The sequence below is a fragment of the Amblyomma americanum genome, chromosome 3 (assembly GCF_052857255.1).
Source record: "Amblyomma americanum isolate KBUSLIRL-KWMA chromosome 3, ASM5285725v1, whole genome shotgun sequence".
Classification (NCBI taxonomy): Eukaryota; Metazoa; Arthropoda; class Arachnida; order Ixodida; family Ixodidae; genus Amblyomma; species Amblyomma americanum.
Window position 1 is genome coordinate 38,748,127 of NC_135499.1, and position 22,426 is coordinate 38,770,552.

Here is a 22,426-nt window from a genome sequence, read left to right on the forward strand (position 1 = left end):
GGCTCCCTCGGCCATGAAAATCGTTTACACAAATTACATCTACACGGAGTACGAGGAACACCCCTTAATCTCATCCGATATTATTCACGCGACCGAAACCAGTGCGCGCATGTAAGTAATAAGCAGTCCTCTTTGCTACCCATTAAAGCCGGGGTGCACAGGGCAGTATTTTAGGACCTTGTCTCTTGAATGTATATAATAATGACATTGTAACCATTGATTGAAAGGCTCAATTTATTATTTATGCCGATGACAGTAACGTTCCGTTGTCTGGCCCTGATGAAATTAAACTTGTAATATGGTGTAATGACGAGCGTGAAAAATTGGTTTTGTGGTCACAGTGTAAAAGTCTAAAGATCAATCAAACAAAAGCAATTTTTTTCGGCCGCGAAACAAAAAAGTGAACCTTCATTATGTTGTTCAGTGCGAAGGGGAAGGAATTGCTATTGTTAGGTAAAATAAAATTCTAGAAGTGACCTTTTCAGAAACACTAACGTTGGATTCACACATTGACAACATATGCACAAAACTTTGCAGGACAACAGGCGCCTTATCGCAATGCCATTCTTTTCTCCCAATTCATATTAAACTTCAAATATACCACGCCCTGTTCTCGTCATATATTAATTATTGCAATTTAGTGTGGCCAACATCTACTAAAGAGAACATTAAAACAACCACATGTTACAAAAAAAAGATTGTGCGCAAAATAGCAAAAATTGACTATTTTTCTTCTACTGAACAATATTTCTGTCAGCAGAAAATCGTCCCCTTACAAAATATGTATGAATTTCGTATGTTGCGCTCATTTTGTTTCATAAGGCCCTTTCAAACAATTTATTTCCACAATCGTATCGCATCGACATAGCAGCAATATTGCATTCACCGCAGCACCGATTTATGGCACATTCCCCATTTCCGCACCAGTTACAAACCACTGTGCCTTAAGCACAACCTCCCGTTAATGTTAAATTAACATTCGCAATTTACCAATCCCAGCTTTAACCAGTTGTGACAGTACTTTGTATACGTATAGATGTTCTGGTGAAAAACTGTTTTCCATTGTTCCAAATATTTTCCTTATATTTTTTCATCACACAATCATTGTAACCAAATTCTATAAACTTTTTTAGTTTGCGCTGTTTTTCTACCTTGTATTGGACTCATGTTATTTATTTTGATATTGAACGTGTGTAAATTCATCCGTATGCAAATTTCATTTTAAGTTTTACATTACTACAAAATTGTATAGACGTTCTAATTGTAACCACATTTTACACATCTTTCTGTGCTGTGTGTTTAAGTATTTATATTTTTATGTTCTTTTATTTTTTCTGTTTTCAATATTTGTATGACTTGCCCTGTCTTGTAATACGCTGGGCCCTGGGCCTCGTCAAGCTAACAAAAGCAGCTTTTAGCTGAGATGTCCCACCAGAATTTTTTTTCTGAAAATAAATGGATTGAATTGAAAATTGAAAAACAATGAAAGCCCATAGACTGTGACCAAAAAGTGATCGTTGACGTGTTTTTCAAGGCGAAAACACACAAACCAATGTTCCCACTGCGGGTCATAGTATTAGAAAATGGCTCATGGCAAAAGCAGGTCTGTTTGTACCTCCAACAGCATCTAATTACCGGTTGAATACGCTGTCAAAAATTCAGAACAGGTAGTGACGTTTGTGACGCTAATTGTAGCCAGAAAGATGCATGCCCTGTGTGTAGACATAAAAGAGCTGTATTATTAAATACCACAGAACGATTTGATGGAATGCGTAGTGACACCACTGCCAAATTTACAGCCGTGGCATGCCACAACGCATGTGGCGTAGCTGTGGCATCGTTCTTAGAGCTGTTGCCTGCCTATCTGAATTCAACGTATGTGGAATGGAACAGAGAGGTTAGTCTGCAAAAAGAAGGTGTATGAACAGTCTCATGTATAGCTTCCGCACTAAGTGACATCTTTCTCGGCTCTAACGACAACCTGTTATAAAAGAGCTTAGAAGACGCAAATGTTGTACAAGCCTTGATTTATTGACGATTTTTTGGTATTTTTAGATTGTGACTAGCGGAAAATGTCTAACCAAGTTTCATCGACGAAAAGTAATGTTCAACAGTCTCGCAAGGGAGCCGCAGTTCACAATTGGCAGTGAGGTGCTGGAAGTGGTAAAGAAATACGTCTCCTTAGGGCAGGTAGTGACCGCTGATCCGGATAATGAGAGGGAATTGACTATAGAATAAGAATGTGGTGTGGCACATATTGCAAGTTCTCTCAGATAATGAAGGACAGTATACCAATATCACTCAAGAGAAAAGTGTACCACAGCTGTATATTACCGGTACTCACCTACGGGGCAGAAACATGGAGGCTAACGGAAAGGGTTCCGCTTAAATTAAGGAGAACGCTGCGAGCTATCAAAAAGAAAAATGATAGGAGTTAGTTGGTGAGAGAACAAATGCGGGTAATGACATCCTAGTCGAAATCAACAGAAAGAAATGGGCTTGGGCAGGGCATGTAATACCCCTGACACACGGGCACTTGTAAGGCCTTGGGAATTAAGGTTCTTTGTCCCAAAGGCGCTTGACGCGCATCTACACGGCAAAGCGTCGACAACTTTGCAAGAAAGGTAAGTAGCCGCAAAGGCGGCCGTCAGCGGCCTTCAAGTTGCTTAAAGGAACAACGCAGACGTCAGCGCCAGCTAGCGAGCTCAAAGAATAAAACAATTGAAGCAATTTTAGTTTTTAAAACGTAAAAAATATACAATTGATCCTATTTAATGGTTAATTTTGCGTTACAGTGCACTTAACAGATCTACACTGCTAAGAAAGGACTCCAACGTTTTTCAGCAGCCGCATCGACAAATGCATGTTTGCGCTTCGCGCTTTGCTGTTTCTTCTTCGTTTCCTTTTTGTTGCGTGCGAATTTTTTGTTTCCTAGTGTGTTCTATTTTGACGCTCGCAGTTGAACTGCTTTATATATTTGTAGTTATCTGTTTTAATAGCATATAATTTAATTTTGCACGCAATTTCAATGGAGGCAGAAATAATTGAGGCCTCTCAGGCAACTGCCCAACTGGGTGCGGAGAACTGCGCAGAAAAAAAAACAACGAAAGGACCGCGCCCACTGGCCAGACCGCGAAACCTGGGGTCTTATTCTTCTCTGGGAAGATAACTTTTAAGAACTGCTTGGCGAGAGACGGAACGGGCCCGTTTACGAGGCCATTGCTAATGCACTGGCCGAACAAGGCATCACAAGGACAAATGACCAGGCGGATTCCAAAATAGAGAACTTGACTACACAATGCCAGCGAGTAGTGAACATATCAAAGTGCTACGTTTATATATACCGCGGCATTATATTAGATCGCTAAGTGTCGCCAAATTTCGGGCTATGATAACCGCGCGGCAGCTTTCAAAACCTGCGACAGATGAGGGACAGACAGTTTTCACTCACATTATGTGAGAGGGGCTGCTGCATTGAGTTGGGGGCATTTTCTGGCTTTTCACACTACGTGCAGCATGCGAAAATACGTACTTGACACAGTAGCCTTGTTTATTATATAGCAGCAGTTAAAATGGGCATTTGTATAAGATACTCTTTTGACTACCCGAGTTATGGGAACCTAGTGCTAATGGGACTCTGTTTGCAGGAAGTAGTCACGAAAGCACACTGGCCAAGGTGCCTTACCATGGACATTCTATCGGGAGCTGCAGAGGTTTTTGGGAAGCCTGCCAGTTAATGACCGCTCTCTGGTTGATGAGAGTAGTTGCCAACCTGTCAACAGAGTCGAATAGGTAATTTTCTTGAAAGAATATGAATCTCCATCTGCAAGGACGACTTCTCAGCCCTTGAAATGTGAACAGGTACAAATGCCAGGCTAAAATAGAGTAGAAAGCTCTAGTACAAAATTTCTGTAATCTTTATTCAAGCCAAAAATCGAGGTAGATTTTCAGACTGCTCAATTGGGATGAAATTGCATTGTTTGGTGTCTGAAGCCCCACTGCACAACAAACCACTTTTCATAACTTGCTCAGCGAAGGTTTTGTATCGTTTATTTTGGATGGCAACACCGTTGCATATGCTATGACATAAAGGTGCAGCAAACATATGATTGCAAGATTGGTAAATCACGCTAAGTGCAATGTTAAAACCTATCAGCAGGTGATCACAGCTCTGTTTTCTACTGAGTTGTAATGGACAGACGGACAGAGGGTCGTTTCAGTTTTAACACTCTTGTGACGGCAGACAAAAAGGTAGTTTAACACTGTAAACATAAATATGGTTTTCATGGACAAGACTTATCAGAGTACTAAAGAAAGCATAGCTTGTGGGTTATTACTTAACTGTTCAATTCCTTTGCGAGCACGCTTTTTATCTGGATGTTTCTGTTGCTTGGAATGCTGCCCTGTTATATCACTAACAGTTTTGAATGCTTCTGTTCATGTTTCATCATTGTTACAAACCTTGTTCATAGAGATAATCTCTGCCATGGAGACTGGAGATATACATGAAAGCTCACTTGACTTGAAGTAACGGCAGAGGCAGCGGGACATCTGCTGCTGTAGAAGACCTTGTACCACAGCCTCAACCACACTTGCTGGGCGCAGCAACCACTGCCACAGCAACCACTGTTCCGTGAGCGACAGGTGATGGCAAAAGAAAACCTCGTTCACGTGCTGAAGGAGTTAATAAATAAATAAATTGTAGAAATCTCAGCTTGCATTCATGTATATGCTACTCTTAGGCCACGGGGTGCGTGAAAGGCACAAATCACTGTTGCAATACAGCACTAACAGCTGTGCAAGTTTAACAAGACAGCGAAAAAAAGTATCATAGAAAAGGCAAGGGCAAAATAACAAGGCAAAATTGATGTCCGCTGGGTTGCACTAGCAATAACTAATCATGAAAGTACTGATACTGTATACAAATCCATTTGTTCACAAAAGATGCTTATCGATATATATATATATATATATATATATATATATATATATATATATATATATATATATATATATATATATTTATCAGTGCTTGTATGTCTTGCACTAGGTAGACCATGTCAAGATCGTGCCACGTCAGAAATTGCCCGGAAGGAGTGTTTCTCACACCAAAGAAATCACGTGGGGAACCCCCACCAAAGTCAGTTATTTAACCTGGCTGTTCAGACATCTAGGTTAAGAAGTTGACGTGACTGGGGGTAACCCATTCTTCTAATTTTGTTTGTGCAAGAAAACCACTCCTTCAGGATGGTTTGCAGTGGAAGGAAGCAAGGCACAAAACTAGACATGCTGTGGTCCCGCGCTGGCATCAACTGCTGCCTAGGATAAAGCATGCTGCTTAGAGGTACAACACATTGGCAGCACTCTTCGTCATGTTCAGTGCACGAGCACGTTGCGCTCGTGTATCGTGGTGTTCTTATGTGGTGTTGTTCCCTTGTCTTGATTGTAGCGCTCCCCAGTCTCAGTATGTACAACCAACTAGCCCCCTACAAATCTTTATTGAGAGTACCGCCGGCTCTAATAATCACAGGCACCTGCCTGATCTCGAATTCCATCCTTTTCATGGCGTATCGAAAGCGGGCTCTCATCCTCCCAAAGGCATTTTCAACAATCCTTCGGGTTTTCGACTGATGATAATGAAGAGTCCATTCTCCTCCAGTAAAGGGCCATTATGTGGGAAGGGTTTCATGAGATTCCCTGTCAGGGCAAACGCCTGATCGCAAAGGATGATCGGGGGCACAGCAGTGCTATTAATCACTGTGACCGGCACCTTGTATAGCGGCCCTTCAACTGTTTCAGCCAGATCCGATTTAGTGTACATGTGGGAGTCGTGGCACCGTCCTGGCCTTCATGCAGAAACGTACCGAAACAGGTATTTATGGTCCACAAGGGCAAGAGGGATGACATTGTACCTGCACAAAAGAAAAGAGCATTTTGTATGCACAAGGTTACATGATGGAAATATTTTGCGTAACAGCAGATAGGAAATAGCCTAATGCTGTAGAGGGTCGTATACTTCTAAGGTGAAAACAGAAGCGCTTCAAGACATCGGACGCGAGAAATGTTCGCATCATTGTGGCTGTGCAATACACATGAGAGCAGTGACAGGTCCATGCGATGCCTGCACCTGCTCAATAGTTCGCAAGCATCTACTATAATTAGCACACATGTTCACCTTAGATGTCGGCAACAGTATACATGGCTGTGTGTGAACGAAGCCAAAATTGTATAAATATGATTGCTGAAAACATAAGTATAAATAGAGGTGACAGGCTGCAAAATGATTGCAGATTGCAAAGGATTTTTTTAGGTCCATGGAAATTAAAAAACTTTGAAACAATGCTGCAGCATTGTAAGTAGCCATGAAGTTACAACTAGATCAATTCACACATATTCTAAAAAATACTTTGTTTCACATTGCTGTTATGCCAACTACGTAGTGCACTAAGGAAAAGGAAAGGGGAAACCAAGAAAAAGAACACTTGCCAGCCATTGAAGTTCCTATAGTCCACTCCATTCAAGTAGGGTGGAGACACCGGGAAATGGCAGCCATCGAAGGCCCCTCACTGCCTGCGGGAATCCTGTCATAGAGTAAGACTCGCTAATATGTTCATACATTTCGCTGGTACCATCATTCGAATCCAACCCAGTTCAGTCACATCCACCACAACCTCAGTAAACTCCCTATATATAGTGTTCACAGTTGGCCGCCCTAAACTAGACTATAGCTACCACCGGCTCTTCGGCAGCTAAACAGTGCTTGAAAAGTCTGACGCCGACTCTCTGTTCTACAGTGATGGCCTCCGGCATATTTTTATGTTCCCGCTGCTTTGCAGGCCAGTCCGGTCCACAAGGTACCGAAAATCAGCCGGGCCAACGCGGAACGCATGTCGAAAGAGAGAAAAACATTTTTTTAAACCTCAATGAGATTAGCGGTGGGCCGTCGTCTTCATTGTTGACGTCTGGCCTCGTCGCAAGGTCGGGCCCCTATTCCAGGGCTCCGCTGAGTGCTGCTGCTTCGCATGCATACTGCACAAGGGCCCTTTGGGCTGTGAGTTCGCTGCTGGTGAGCAGACCCTCCAATTGCTCCGCACTCGGGGTTTTGAGTTTGTGGAATGCATAATTGCGTTTGCACTCCTATGTAATGTGGTATAGCGTGGGGGTTGCCCCGCACCACGGGTAACATTTTGTGTAGAATGTATAGGTTGAAGAATGTTCCTGTCTGCAGTCTCCGCCAGTTCACTGCTTCTTGTTGTGTTAATGAGTTGTGTGGCGGAGGGTACTTGAGCCTCTGTCCTCTGTAGCAATTTAGCAGCTCCGCATATACTGGCTTCACTATGGAAGGGTTCTCTAGGGTCTCCAACAGCTCAGCTCGGAACGTGATCTCGCAAACTAATCTGTCCACCCTTGAGTTGCCCTCTATCCCCGTGTGTGCCGGTATCCAGAGTATCTTGTGGGTTTCTTTTTGGCTAGGGGGCCGTGTTTCGAGGATTCTTAGGGCCGCCTTGCAGACTCTACCTTGCGCGTAGTTCCTGCATGTGGATTTCGAGTCTGTTAATATGATCAGTGATTTGTTTCTCCGATAGCCTTCGGCTACCGCTAGTGCAACGGCGACTTCCTCCCCCTCTGCTACCGTGTGGCCCCGTAGTGTTGCGTATGTGATCGGTTTGCCGGCGTAATCCACGACTGCTGCGGCGGCATTGATTATTCTTGTGCGTTTATCCCACGGATAAAGCGCTGCGTCCGTGTACACTGTGTTTTCTAGTTTAGCCAAATGGCGTTCCACATAATCTGCCTGCGCCTGTCTTCTAGCAGCGTGGAGATTCGGGTCCATGTTGTTTGGTATAGGACAGACTTGGAGGGTTTTACGGAAGTTGTCGGGGATATCGGCGGATCGATCAAAATGCCCTTCCATGTCGTAACCTAACCTCTTTAGGAGTTCTCGGCCGGCGGCTGACGTTCGGAGTCTGGAATCCTGCGTCTTGAGCTGTGCTTCAGCTAGTTCGCTGAAGGTGTTGCTGAGCCCCAGCTGCAGCAGCTTGTCGTTTGGCGTGTTTCTAGGCAGGTTTAGCGCCGTCTTGTATGCTTTTCTTAAGAGCGTGTCAGCTTGTTCCCTTTTTTGCTTGTTCATGGGGTGGTACGGGAGCGAGTAGGTGACTCTGCTGACCACCAGACTTCTGACCAGATTTATCGTATCAGCTTCTTTCATTCCATATCTTCTTTGGGAGACCCCGGTTATCATACGACTCACCTGCTCCGTTGACGTTTAGAGCAGCCTGATCGTGTGGCTGCATTTATTACTTCCTTGGATCCACATGCCCAAGACTCGTATCATGTTTCTCTCTGGTATGTTTTGTCCCTCGATCTTCACTTCTAGCTCTGCTTGGGTGGGGCATCTTCCTACTCTCTGGAGCTCGGATTTCTCCGTGGCGCAAGCTAGTCCCCTTTCTTTAACATAATCTTCCACGCAGCTTGCTGCTTCTTGCAGTTCCTCTTGTTTTTCTCCCAAGGAGCCTTGGTAATATCATCTGCGTACATTGCGTGTTGTATACCTTCGATCTTGCCGAGTTTCTTGGCTAGACCAATCATCGCTATGTTAAATAATATGGGCGAGATGACGGAGCCTTGTGGCGTTCCTTTGCTCGGGGTAGTGAAAATATCGCTTCTCAAGTCCCCAAGTCCTACTGTGGCCGTTCGGTGGGTCAGGAAGGCCCTCACATAGTCATGGGTCCTTCTTCCGCAGTTGGCGTTATTCAGCCCTTCCATGATGGCTGCGTGGCTGACATTGTCAAAGGCCCCTTTGGTGTCGAGGGACATGACTATGTTTTCGCCCGTTTTGGGTCCTGTTTCGAGGACCTCCTCCTTGATCTGTAGGAGGAGGTCTTGTGTCGATAGGTTTGCTCTGAAGCCAAACATGCTGTGCGGGTATAGCCCTTTTAGTTGGATCCGTTTCGTGATGATTCTCTCGTAGAGCTTCCCCAGGCATGAAGTGAGAGAGATGGGTCTGAGGTTCTCTATCTGCAGCTTCTTGCCCGGTTTAGGAATAATAACCATTACGGCGTGCTTCCACTCGTCTGGGATTCTTCCCTCTTTCCACAGTGTGTTGAGGTATGCTGTTGTTGATCCGTCGCCTCGTCGCTGAGGTTGCGTATCAGGGTGTTTCTGATTCTGTCAGCTCCCGCTGCCGTGTTCTTGGTTATCGCCCTCATTGCCACGGTGACTTCCTCGCGTGTTATGGGTCTGTCCATGTCGGGTTCTCTATTCCTAGGTACTCCCCGTCGTAGCCTTCGGGTTCGTTCTTGCCGTAGCATTTTGTTCGTACCGCCTCAAGTAGTTGCTCGCCGGTACTCTCGTATTGGTGTACGAGTCTCTGGATCGCCTTTCCGCTTTCGGCCTTAGTCTTTGTGGGATCCATAAGAGCTTTAAGTATGCGCCACGTTTTAGCCGTGCTGAGTGTTCCGTTCAGCGAGCTGCTGAGCTGTTCCCATCCTTGTCTGGCTAGCTGTGCCGCGTACTCTTCTGCCTGAGTCGTGATTTCGGCTATTTTCTTCTCGAGCTTCTTATTCAGCTTCTGTTTTTTCCATCTTTTGGTGAGCCCGCGTCTTGCCTCCCATAGCCCGAGTAGCCGCTTGTCCACCTCCGGTACTTGTTTAGTTCTATCTACTTCTAGCGTGTGCATTTCTTGTATTTGCTTTAGCTGCTGGCACCACTCCTCTATCGAGGTGATCTCGCCTTGTAGCAGTCGGCTGTGCTGTCGAAATGCGTCCCAATCCGTTAGGCGGGCCGTGCCGATCTTTCTCTTGACGTTTTCTGTCTCTATCGTGGTTCTTATGATATTGTTATGAAGACGAAGAAGAGGGCAGTGGCGCGGGACGGAGCGCTCGCGCTAGGCCCTCAGCCATTAAATCATATCTTCATTCTGTCATCATGTCGTGCTTTCCTTGGCTTGCCACCACGTAACATTTGGTGTGAGGTGCTGGGTTCTCACCGTCATCCTAGTCCCCGGAGCATCGCCGCCTTCTGCTCGCCTTCGTCGTCGGCCGAGGGGACCTGGGCTCCGCCGCCCGGCTCAACCCCAGCTCGAACTGACCAGAACCGACCAGCCGCTTTCCCCCGCCCCGTCCCCAGCCCCGAACACAAGACACGACGACCAGGACCTGACGTACGATGACCCGACTACGACCCGAACCAAGACGGCACCCCCGCCCAGGCTGTGCGGCGATCCCTCAACCCTTGACCTTCGGCAGTGGGTGACCGACCGCTGGACCTGAAGCTCCGGGGGCAACCGTCCACCAGATAATCTCCTTCATCTTGGTGGCAAGCCTTTCATCTTCTACCCTTTCTGGCCATGCTCATCGTCACCTCACCGTAATTCATGCAATCGATCGGGACGATCGCTCGGAGGACCGGGGTCATGTTATGAAGACGAAGAAGAGGGCAGTGGCGCGGGACGGAGCGCTCGCGCTAGGCCCTCAGCCATTAAATCATATCTTCATTCTGTCATCATGTCGTGCTTTCCTTGGCTTGCCACCACGTAACAATATTATGGTCGCTGCCTAGGTTTTCCAGCATGTTCTCCCACTCGGCCTGCTTTGCTCCTTTAGCAAAGGTTAGGTCTGGACATGTGTCTGGGCTGACGCTGTTACCCTGTCTTGTTGGTTGGTTTTCATCTGTTAAGAGCTCGCAGCCTATCCCTTCTGCTGCGTTACATATAATCTGCCCTTTTCTCTCGGGTTTCTGGTATCCCCAGCTCGGGCTTTTAGCATTAAAATCCCCTGCTATGATTAGGATGTTAGACTTGGCTAGCCTACTCGCTTCAGCGAAAAGCTTAACGAAGTCGCCATCCTTTTATCTGGGGGGCTGTAGAGATTTACTACGAAGGTGATTTTGGCCCTTCGTTTCTTCTTGGGAATTATTTCTGTTATCACGTGTTCTATCTTTGTACCCTCAATTTCTTTGTGTGCTATGGTTACTACCTTGTTACTGAGGAGGGTTGCGGTGCGTCCGCTTTCCTGGCATGTGCACCCTTTTAGCGTGGGTGTAGTGTTGGTTTCTTGAAGCATGATAATGTCTGGTGGTGTGTCTTTCGTGCTGATGTACTGCTGTAGGAGCCCCTGTTTACGCCGGTAGCCCCTGCAGTTCCATTGCCACAGATCTAGTTGGTGTTGTCCTGCCATGGGTCGTGTTGTTGTTAGTGTTTGTGCTTTGGGTTTCTGCTCCGAATCTCCTCTCGTTGTATAGCCTATCTCTGGCGTCGTTTATGGTTTTCTGGTATTTTCATTTTTTACGTAGGTGCGGAAGCTTTGATCATGCATCGCTACTTTCTGTTGTATTTGTTATATTTGTCTTTGCATTGTTGCCATAAAGCTCTTCATCTCATCTCTGAAACTTTGCTCTTCTGACTGTTGTGTGGGTTGCTCGGCTAGCGGCGGTGGTGATCTCTCAGGCGAGCACCCTGCCTGCCTTTGCCACTGCATTTCCCTTATTAGGTCGTCTATTCTCTTTTTCAGCTGCCTCGTCTCTTCGCAGCATAATTCTAGCTCTTTTTTGAGCGCCTTGTTTTCCTCGCCTAGCTTCATCTCGTTATTTGTTTGCATGTTATTGTTGATAGTGCTTTGCCCCGAATGCGGAGTAAGTGATTTGGGAGGGCCCGCTCCCCAGCTCACCTTAACGCCGCTCTTCTGCTGTTGCTGTGGTTGCCCCTGCCGCTGGTCCGGGCCGCCGTTCTGCTTCCCCAGCGGTGGGTAGGACTCGTCCCTGCTGGCGCCTCGGCTCTGGCTCGTGCCCCGGTTGCGGCCTCGGCTCCTCGACTTGTGCTCGTTTCCGCTCCGGCTCTGGGTTTGGTCCGTCTCTTCCTCTCCGAACCACCTCTGCCACCGCCCGCGGCTCCGGCTCCTGCTCCGGCTGCGCCGCTGGCCCTTCTGTGTCGGTCGTCCTCGCAGCTCCTCGGCTGTCTTGAGGCGCTGCTTGCAGTCCCTCGTGCCTGTCACGCGGTTTCCTCCGCAGATCAGGCATTTGGGCGTACATTGATGTTCTTCCGCAGGGTTTCGCTCGCCGCATTGCTTGCAAGCCTTGCTATCGGGGTTCGGGCAAACGTCGAACCGATGGCCTTGCTGGCAGCAGATGTAGCAGACTTGCCTTGTGGGGCGATATGGAGAACACCACATCTCCCCTCCGTATTAGAGTACTTGCTTCGGGGTAATGGGGCCGTCAAAGGTGATGACTGCTGTGCTTGACTTTCCAAGCTTGCGGGCGGCGAGGATCTTGACTCCTGGCGTCCGTACTCGTAAATTTGCCTTGAGCTCCGCTGCCGAGGTACCTGGGTTCACGCCATGGATGACTCCGCGCTGCGTGTCCTCAGGTACTACTACGTGTGCATTTACCGTGTAGGTGCGGTCCCCGAACGTGAGTTGGTAATGTGTCTCACGAGCTGGGCCGCTTCTTCATTGTCCGTGCTCACGATAATAATGTTTGAGCCGTTGCGTAGTCTGATTATTAAATCTTCCGCCTTGCACCAAGATCCGGTTGCTGCTACCACCGTACGAGCCACTTGATGGGTCTATACATTTCTTACAATGAGCCCCTTCGGCCTGAGGACTATCTTGAGGTCGTCCTTCGGGAGCGGAGGTAGTCTACTCCGCATTGCTCCTCTCTGCTTCACCGCAGCTGGCGCGCCAGCAGTGCTCCGCGCTCCGTCTGGGGTTTTTCCATTCCCTTGCGCAGCCGCCGTATGGCCGCTCCGCTCGCTGTCTCGTTGGCGCCTTTTCTGTCGCTTGGACATAATAATTGGTTAATAATTGGTTTTTTGGGGAAAGGAAATGGCGCAGTATCTGTCTCATATATCTTTGAACACCTGAACCGCGCCGTAAGGGAAGGGATAAAGGAGGGAGTGAAAGAAAGGAATAGGTGCCGTAGTGGAGGGCTCCGGAATAATTTCGACCACCTGGGGATCTTTAACGTGCACTGACATCGCACAGCACACGGGCGCCTTAGCGTTTTTCCTCCATAAAAACGCAGCCGCCGCGGTCGGGTTCGAACCCGGGAACTCCGGATCAGTAGTCGAGCGCCCTAACCACTGAGCCAGCGCGGCGGGGCAAGCTTGGACATGGCGATCTCCCAATTATAGCCTTCTTTTTCCTCCTGAAATCTTGTTAACGGGGTGCTGCACTTCGGGTCTTGTCTGCCTGCCTCCTGTCCGCCTCGGCTCTCCACAAGTCCGGGCCTGGCGGCGTCGAGGTAGTCTTCCTCCATGTCTTGGGTTTCGGCAAAATCCCTGGTCGGTCCTTCCATTACAGGTCAATTCCTGGGCTGGTTACTAGGTCGGGACATCATTCCGGGCTGCATATCACCTCGGGCCGAGGCCGGGGAGCCTGCGAACCCCCGTACTTGTGTTAGGCTTAGCTAGGCCAAGCGTGCGGCCGACCACGTCGTAAATTCAAAGTCCGGTAAAATCCAAAAAAATGGGTCCCACCATTTTGAATTTGGTGTCCAAGTGGTCCTCTTCTGATCCGCCGTCGATTCCAGCCAAAATTTTGATGGTCCAATCGGCTTGAACGGTTCGAAAAGCTCGAAATTCGCGGAGCCCATGCAACATACTTCGGCTCGCCTCGGCTGCTCGCAGCGCCCCCTGACGAAAATGCAGGTCTCCGAGGTACGGCCAAGTATCCTCACACCATCGCTCGTTGCGTGGATACAACCACCTACTGCGGTGCACAGTTCGCAGAAGGAACGCGACGGCTATGCAATGGGAAATGTTTGCGAGAAGTTGTTTTTCGAGCGCGTCACTGCGTCTTAACGGCATCCACCGCCGCGCGTAGTTATGCCGCATCGGCAATTTCATGGCAATTTCGCACATCGTTTTAACGTCCTGTGATTCGCGGCTAATGTTCACCAGGCACAACCTAATTTCTTTGAAATACGCGCAAGGACAGAAGCAAAAAGTATGCTTCTGACACAGAACGAGGAGCCGAACGGAAAAGCGCGCCTACCGTGGTCAGACCGTGAACGATGAAAAAAACAAACTTTTATTTCAAAATATCCGTTTCTCAACTTCAGAACGTCCGTTTATTATCGTGGTAGCTACTTTTTCCAACACAAACGAAAGCAGTCTTGACCGCCTATTACTTCAGCGTAAGTGCTATCGTCTGCTTTAATTTCATAGATGTTATAGCGCCGCTTCACAAACAGCGGTTGGTAGCCTTCGTGATCGCCGTGGTTAAGACGCATTCACAGAGGCCGCGCTCTAGCTCCTTTAGATTTGTCGTGTAGCAGCGCCGCTGCTCCTTTTCGCTTTTCCTCCTTTAGTGCAATAAACAACGTTACGGCAAAGGCCGTGGAGGAGTCCCGTGTGACAGGGGTAAAATGCGAAGGCAAGATAACCGCTGGTCCTTGAGGGTAACGGAGTGGATCCCAAGAGAAGGCAGGCATAGCAGGGAGCGCACAATGTTGAGTGGGCGGATGAGATTAAGACGTTTGCGGGGATACGGTGGCTGCAGCTGGCAAAGGACAAGGTAAGTTAGAGAGACATGAGAGAGGCCTTTTCCCCGCAGTGGGCGTAGTCAGCCTGATTATGATGATGGCTTCCCTAATTTTGACGCAACAACTTCCGTCTAGAAATTCACTTTTATCCGGGTTTGGTTTGCTGGATGCACCAACCGAGAGTGCGCAAATATATTCTGTCGTACGAATCAGCCCACGCTAAAGTGATTAAAAGATCCTTTCAATCAAGTCTAACCAATGCACTTAACAACTCATGTAAGCTTCTAATGCAAAGCGGTTTCCATTACCGCATCCGTTGCCTTGCGAGGCGGAATATCCTCACCATCTCAACTCATCTTTCGCCGAAAAAATGCCCAAAATTCTAAAGAACCACAAGGAAGCATCCCTATAACGAGATATGCTGTCATTTTCTATATACATTCCGTATCTCACACCCTAAAAAAGCTTGCTGTGAGGGCAGGTGTCAAAGCGTTTTTTTCTGCTCCGAACGAAGCGCCTAAGGATGATATGCGTCAATGTGAAAGTGAAAATTGCTTTGTAGCGACAGCTACAATGCGGTAGCATTTCGAGCTTTCAGCGTGGCGGCGCCGTGGCGGTGGGGACGCCGCCACGCCATGGCTGCGCTGCCAAGCTGTCATTTGGTTGGTCACGTGGAACGGAGCAGCTGCCGGCGGCGTGGCGCCGTGGTTGATCACGTGGTTCTTCACGTGGTTTGTCACGTGAACAAGTTACACTCGGCCAGCTTTAGCTATCGCGTCACTCCAGGTATAACCACAGCTACACCACCGCCATTTTTTTTGGAAAGGAAATGGCGCAGTATCTCTCACACATCGGCGGACACCTCAACCGCGCCGTAAGGGAAGGGATAAAGGAGAGAGTGAAATAAGAAAGGAAGAAAGAGGTGCCGTAGTTGAGGGCTCCGGAATAATTTCGACCACACGGGGATATTTAACTTGCACTGACATCACAGAGCACAGGGGCTCCTTAGCGTTTCGCCTCCATCGAAACGGAGCCGCCGCGCCGCGGTCGAGTCCGAAACCGGGAACTCCGGATCAGTAGCCCAGTGCCCTTACCACTGAGCCACCGCGGCGGGTTCAATGTGAACTCACAACGTCGACAGCTGGCCTATAGAAAGAAGCACGGCTAGAAGCACGTCAGTTGTGACAAAAAAGTTGTGTACTCCATTCCGCTGAGTTGGACTTCCACGTATGTAGGACAGACGGGAAGGTGTGTGAATGATATATTTTATGAGAATCGTTAAAGACAGACAATCAGCTATAATGTCGACAGCTGTCCTGTAGTAAGAAGCACTGGGGAGGAGCTTCGGAAGTCAGGAAGCGTGGAGAATAGTGCATTAGTAAACCCTCAGTGTCTTTATCGGCAAACGAGCTATAGCGTTTCTGGGGTCCAGTGCATGAACGGCCCGTGTTCTCACGAGACGGGCACAACGTGTTTTTCTACATGTTTATCGCTTGGCCGCAAATATACAGTCTGTGCTAATAAAGGAAATAAACTGGCAGTTCTTAGTGCGCCTTACGTGTGTTGTGCAATTTTTTTCGTACCTCGGCGCCGGTAGCCACGCATTAAGAGCTCATTCACACTTGAGAGTCGCAGAGGTCGCGCGAACTGCAGTCGCCTGCGACTACACCGCAGTTCGACAACACCGATGTTCACACTTGCAAGGGCGACCTGCGGGTCGCCTTCTCGTTCGATTCTCGTTTGAAGTGAGAACTCTTGGGAATGACGCCGTTCGCTCGCTTTCGAGAGTTTCGTCTGCTTTGGCCGCGTCTCCTGCGCTCGCGCTTGGCTCTCGAAAGTGCTCTGGTCCCTCGATATTAGCAATGTGCTGCGACGGCCTGAGCGAAGAGGAATATATAGCGGCAATGAGCACCACGGCCGTACAAGCTTCCTGCCAGCCAGCCTGGATGCCGGCCGCTAGCGTCCGAAAAATGCGCTAGTATGTGGTTTGTTCGCGTTCAAGCCATGCACTGGGAAGTTGAAAATCAAAATGTAATCAGTTTTGAGCGTCGTTGGCCAATACCGAGCTGCTGGATACAAGCAAATTTCTTCTCATAGCCGCTTTGCTGCTGTTGCCCAAAGCGGCTCGATCTCCTGGCGTCTGCTTTCTCCGCTGCTGAAGGCGTCGCGGAAATCGAGCATATTTTTATATTATCATGAGACGAGGTTTACAATAAAGCCGTAACGAAAGTAGCATCTTGGTTACAGCGCTGGTAAGTTCCGAAGCACCCGCAGCTGCGAGATCGATGTGAAACCGGCTAGGCTTAGCGACGACTACGGCAGCCAAGGAGCAGATAGCGCAAAAGCTCGGCTCGCTCGCTGATTGGTTCAGCGGTTTGCGACTTGCAGTCGCGAGGTTGCAAAATCTAGCAGCGAGCGACTGGCCCGCGACTGTCGCTTTTCGAACAACGCGACCGTTTGCGACTGTCCCTTTTCGACCAAAACAGTCGCGCGACCTCTGCAACTCTCAAGTGTGAATGAGCCCTTAGGGAGGGCGATGGTTGAATTTCTGAACACGCAATACGCCTCATAAAGCATTGCCACTCAGCTCGGAGTCGTGACAAGCAGCCTTTCCCGCTCACGTAGAATATAGACGGCATGCAGGCGGCGGACACCCTGGACACCACCGATGTTATGAGGAAGCAGAAGTCGTTGAAGAAGTACGTGGCCGCAGAGCAGCACATGAACTGGTTGAAAACGACGAATGCCTCCTGCTGGAGCAGTCCTCCGAAGAGCACCAGGGCCAGGCACTGAAAGAAGGATGCCGAGAATTGAAGCGCGTTAGGGTTCACACGTCCCAGATGTGGGGACCGAAACGGCGCGAAGGCATGCAGCCTGCCCCACCTGCCCCAAGACGACCGCTACTGCTGCGAACCACTAGTCGGTGCCGGTGCTCGGCGAACATCTCACGCCTTAGCATGACGGGCGCGGAAGCCGGTTTAGAGAAACGCAGTTGTGCTAGCTAACTTAGCTTCATTCCTCGGGTTTCTTGTATCTGGTGCCGGTGTAGTTGGGCGTGCACAGCCGTGGGGCGGCAGTGATCACGTGACGATCACGTGTCCTCTGCCCGTGATTTTGTGGGCTGAGTGCATGGTCCTTCGTACATACTTCTACAGCGCCAGACACAGGCAACGATAACGAGGACTTGCAAAGCAGAAGCGCAGGCTCCCAACAAAAATGTTGTTTAGCTCATTAAAAAATATGGCTGAACCTGTACCCACCATCTCTTGATTACAAGAGCTCAAAAGATGAATTAAAATTCGACCGGCGATTACGCTTCTCGGTAATGCAATTTTTTAGCGCAGCTGTTGCGCGATATTTGAACCATAGGCGACCGCGGACAAAACACACAGGGTCGAACGGCGGCGTATCTGCGCTTAGACTTCGTAGCGTGCAAAGGAATCCGCCGCCACCGCTGAGCTTATAGCTGAGCCTCTCTATTATCCCTGGATCGTGACCTGAGTCTACGGCTTCCATCCGACCTACCACGACGCGAGGTAAATTTGCTGTGTCGCCTCTGGCTTGGTGTCGCATTCACAAACCATCTCTACTGCGATCGGCATGGCTGATAACTCTTCATGTGACATCTATGGCGGCGATGAGACCATATCTCATATTCTTTGCGAATTCCCAGCGTACAGTTCTGAAAGGCATTCCCTACGCCGTGCGCTGGAGCACATCGATTCACGCCCGCTAACGGTGTTCAAGATTCTTGGACACTGGCCGCGGTGATCATCGGCGGTGCGGTCGTGCCAGGTCCTCCTGCGGTTCTTAAAAGTGTCGAGCCTGCACGACAGGCTGACTTTTCAGGAGCTATTTTGCCTTCTGTTTTCTATTATCACTCCCTTTTCTCTCTTACCTTTATATCCTCGTTCACTTCCCTCTCGAAACTAATCTAACGCAGTCGACGCCAACCAGAAATGGAAGCATCAATGAGGAGTTCGGCAGGCAACGCAACTTAGAAACGATAAGTTTCATATGCATGCATTTTCTCTCCAGAATGCGGGAAATATCCGTACGCAAGTGAATAGAGAGTTTTCAAAAATTATAAAGCGCACTTAGGACAACAGACAAGAGAGACCAAACCACACAAGCGCTTACTCGCAACTGCGAATAGAGAGTTTTAGTTTCACGTACGTAGAGGCTTCACGTACGTAGAGCTCTTACGGGTGACCAGTGCGCATGCGCAGAACGCAAAGAGTATGCGCGAGTCTCACGTACGTAAGTGAGATTCGGATTTTGCATTGCGGTCTTTGCGTTGCTTGTGTACGTAGCCTTGACAAACATGGCGGCGCCCTGCCCGCCGCTTCACAGCGATAACAGCTTCGTCGTTAATCCCTCGACGCGATATCGTGTTTTAAACTGCTGTATTCGCCATCGATTTGCCCATTCTTACCCTCGCATAAAGTTTCAAGTGGCAAATAGCTTTTGTTTTTCAGATGTAAGGGTGATTTCCCAGCTGTTAAGCCTAACGAAGCAGCGCTCCGACGCAGTTTGACTGGCTTGGCTTTGCCTCGTCTTTTCTTAGAGTGGCTACAGCAGTATCTTCATCTGTCAGTAGATGGCGCTAGGAAGAACGCGCGGCTAGGGTGCCTCGACAACAGCGCCAGGCACCATATGGAGACAACGTAAGCGACGCCGCCATATTGAATCACAACTTGCCTCTCCCATGTACCTCGAAATGCTCGACTGGTAGCCCAGTGTAGCTCTCGCTGCAAAAGGGTGTTCAAGTTAAAGCACTTTGAAGCGCGCCGAGAGCACGAACGGTGCCGTTACAAACGCTAGCGCCGCTGATCCAGTGTGATTCAATATGGCGGCACCGCTGAAGTTGTTTCCACCCCGGCGGCGCTGGCATCGAGGCACCCAACGCGCGGCGTTTGTCGCGTACGTGCAACTAAAAGGGTTTGAAATGATATGCGCGTACGCTAAGTAGACTTCTCACGTTTGCGTACGTGGACTCTCTACGTACGTGAAACAAACTCTAATGCCATGTACCCGTTAATGGTGTTCCCTGAAACCTCCACCTGCCGCGGCTCTCGGCTGGTATGAATCAGACTGGAGATAGGCAAATTAGGGTGGCGGCCACGGAAAGGAACCAGAGAGCGAATTCTGTCTATGGAGGAGTTCTGAAACGAGCGGAAGAATGCGCAACCTAAGGGTGGTTGCCATGGGAACAAACTGGCAGGCGCTTACTGTGGAAGGTAAAGGGTGAAGTGGAAATGGTGTTGAGAAGAGGAGTGGAGATATCAGAGCGGCTCGCGCGGGGGATGCCACGCTTGCATACAAGTGGTCTGTGTGCGAGCTTCCCTTAACAGGTAAATAGCGCTATGCGGCGATTGTGAGTGGGTCTCATGGAAGCTGGACCTCATACGAGCGGCGAACAAAGCGTCGAAGACGTGCTGCGAGTCCTGCAAGCCGAACAGCTACGCCTTCAGAGAGTGTACCTACGGCAAGCGGGAGATCCTGCTCTCGAGTGGAAAACAAGAAGTAGTATGCAAATGTAAAGAAGTGCAAAGAATACCACATGTTCAGTACAGGCGGATGCAAACAAGAGTGTGATGTGTCGTGTCCCGCAAAGGGGAATGAGAGTAAAATTCTATGCATTTCCGTTAATCGACCCATCGATCGCCTGCCATTTTTTCCCTGCTCTTGTTTCTTAGTTCAGCGTCTAACACTCATTGCGTTAATCATGCGCTAATCATGAGTGTTCATCAAATTGTTTTAATCAAGATTTCAGGACATATATTTTATGTTGGGGCAACCTACAAAAATTGAAAAAAGGCCTCCCACCGTCTGGAAGACGTTGAAGTAACGAGCGTTAGCTGTTTGGTTTACTAGAATAGATATGAAGGAGTTTAAAGGGAGGTTTCGGAGCCCGGCGTTCTCGGAAGTATCTAAGTATGTATGATCTCTTGGACTTATTTCCCAGAACTTCTTCGGCCACGGCGTAAGGTGTCGATGGTTTGGGATCATCCATGTCCTTCAAACACACTGAGGTAGTGAACGTATCGGCGAAAGGAGCGCATCTGAGAGGAACTCCCGAGGGAGATGGCTCATTACGGATGGATGTATGGATGGATGGATAGAACATAAGAACGTCCCCTTTGAAACGGGGTGGATTACCGCCATGCTCGGCTGGATGGATGGATGGATGGATGGATGGATGGATGGATGGATGGATGGATGGATGGATGGATGGATGGATGGATGGATGGATGGATGGATGGATGGATGGATGGATGGATGGATGGATGGATGGATGGATGGATGGATGGATGGATGGATGGATGGATGGATGGGTGGGTGGATGGATGGATGGATGGATGGATGGATGGATGGATGGATGGATGGATGGATGGATGGATGGATGGATGGATGGATGGATGGATGGATGGATGGATGGATGGATGGATGGATGGATGGATGGATGGATGGATGGATGGATGGATGGATGGATGGATGGATGGATGGATGGATGGATGGATGGATGGATGGAAGGTAGGACCGTCCTCTCCGCCGTATGCGTGGATGATGAACCGCAGGATGACTTTGCAGCGTAACTAACAACCAATAACTCGCTTGGTTCCTGAGCCGCCACCTAACTCGTCTCCTTACCGTTTCGAGGATAGTGATCATCCCAACCGGTGACTCAAGGAAAGGCGGCGTATCATCGTCCGTCTGGTACCCGAGTATAGCACCTGCAGTAACAAACATGGCTCGACACGTCGCTTCGGCAAATAAAAAAATAGCACTGGGCAATGTTTGAGGGGACATACTAAGCAGATACTTACGGTATTCTTCCATTGTATATACTCTGCGGTGTTCAGGTAACGCACCTTCGCAGGTCTTCAAATTGTTAAGGCACTAATTTTAGCGGTGGGCTCTTCTTCTTCGTTGTTTACAAGTTGCATTCTATGCGGGGAATACTGAAATCAATAAAACTAACCACAGGCGCCATGTACCATTTCATTGTGTAAAATTTCACCGCGTCTCACAGCACCATACATTTTGTTGAACTGTTCTGCTTTCTGTTACATACCTTGTTTAACTGGGCGGAGTTCTTGAATGTGCTGTGGCAGTCCTGAAGAAGACAAGCGTGAAGCTGGGTGAAAGAAACGACCGCCTGTGCGCTAGGCCTCCGCACGGGCTTCGGCTGAAGCTTCGGCCGAGTCGTCGTCTCGCCGTACCTCCACAGCGAAGCCTCGAACACACCTGAGGAGAACTTCATGATGTCGTTTTTGTTCGTGTATGCGCAGCGTGACCATGCATGAAACAGGATACTGACTGTGAGAGATGTGGCTTTTAGCTGAAAAAAGACAGCACGCACGTGGCAAGCGGCCATGTTGCACAGTTGTACGAATTCAGGATAAGTGAATTGACAACCTGCACGGACTGTGTCGCCGCAACGCGACTGCCCCTTGTACCGTCTGAAAGAGAGAGAAAAAATTACTTTATCTTCAGGCACAATATTAAGCGCTAAGCAAGGCAGCACCTTGTCGGATCAGCGCCAGCGGATCGTTCCATTGGGCCGACGCCAGCCTAAGAAATGATTCCGGCGTCTCTCGCCCGAATCCTGCATTGTAAGTGACAATAATAACAACTTTACATCACCACCAAAATCTACACGCTGGCATGGGGCCCATAGTAAAAGCCTCCGCTTGGACAGCTTGACTCAGCTATGGACTCCCAGCCGTTGAATTTGACAGGAAAATAGTGGGTCACAAAACTTAGGATACGCATAGGTTATGCGATATTACTCAAGATCACAACAGGTACTTCCCGTAAGAAAATTTAAAACGACGTACATGAAGCAAACAAGCGAAAAAATACATTTAATACCCTTCACGAACACAATGCTGTGTCGGGTAGTAAAACTATTCCAACCGGTTCTTGAGCGATGGGATTCTAA

General features: G+C 48.7%; 1 protein-coding gene across 1 annotated transcript in view; it reads right to left on the bottom strand.

The window, feature by feature from the left end:
* LOC144123686 (uncharacterized) overlaps nt 1–21,398 on the bottom strand; it is a 417,624-nt gene extending 396,226 nt beyond the window's left edge. Inside the window, exons 1-3 of the mRNA XM_077656468.1 lie at nt 21,309–21,398; nt 21,133–21,215; nt 17,100–17,267 (exon numbers count right to left, since the gene is read on the bottom strand). Of these exons, the coding sequence (XP_077512594.1) occupies nt 17,100–17,267; nt 21,133–21,215; nt 21,309–21,321 (264 nt within the window). The 5' untranslated portion in view covers nt 21,322–21,398. The remainder of the gene's footprint in view (nt 1–17,099; nt 17,268–21,132; nt 21,216–21,308) is intronic.
* Nucleotides 21,399–22,426: the final 1,028 nt, after the last annotated feature.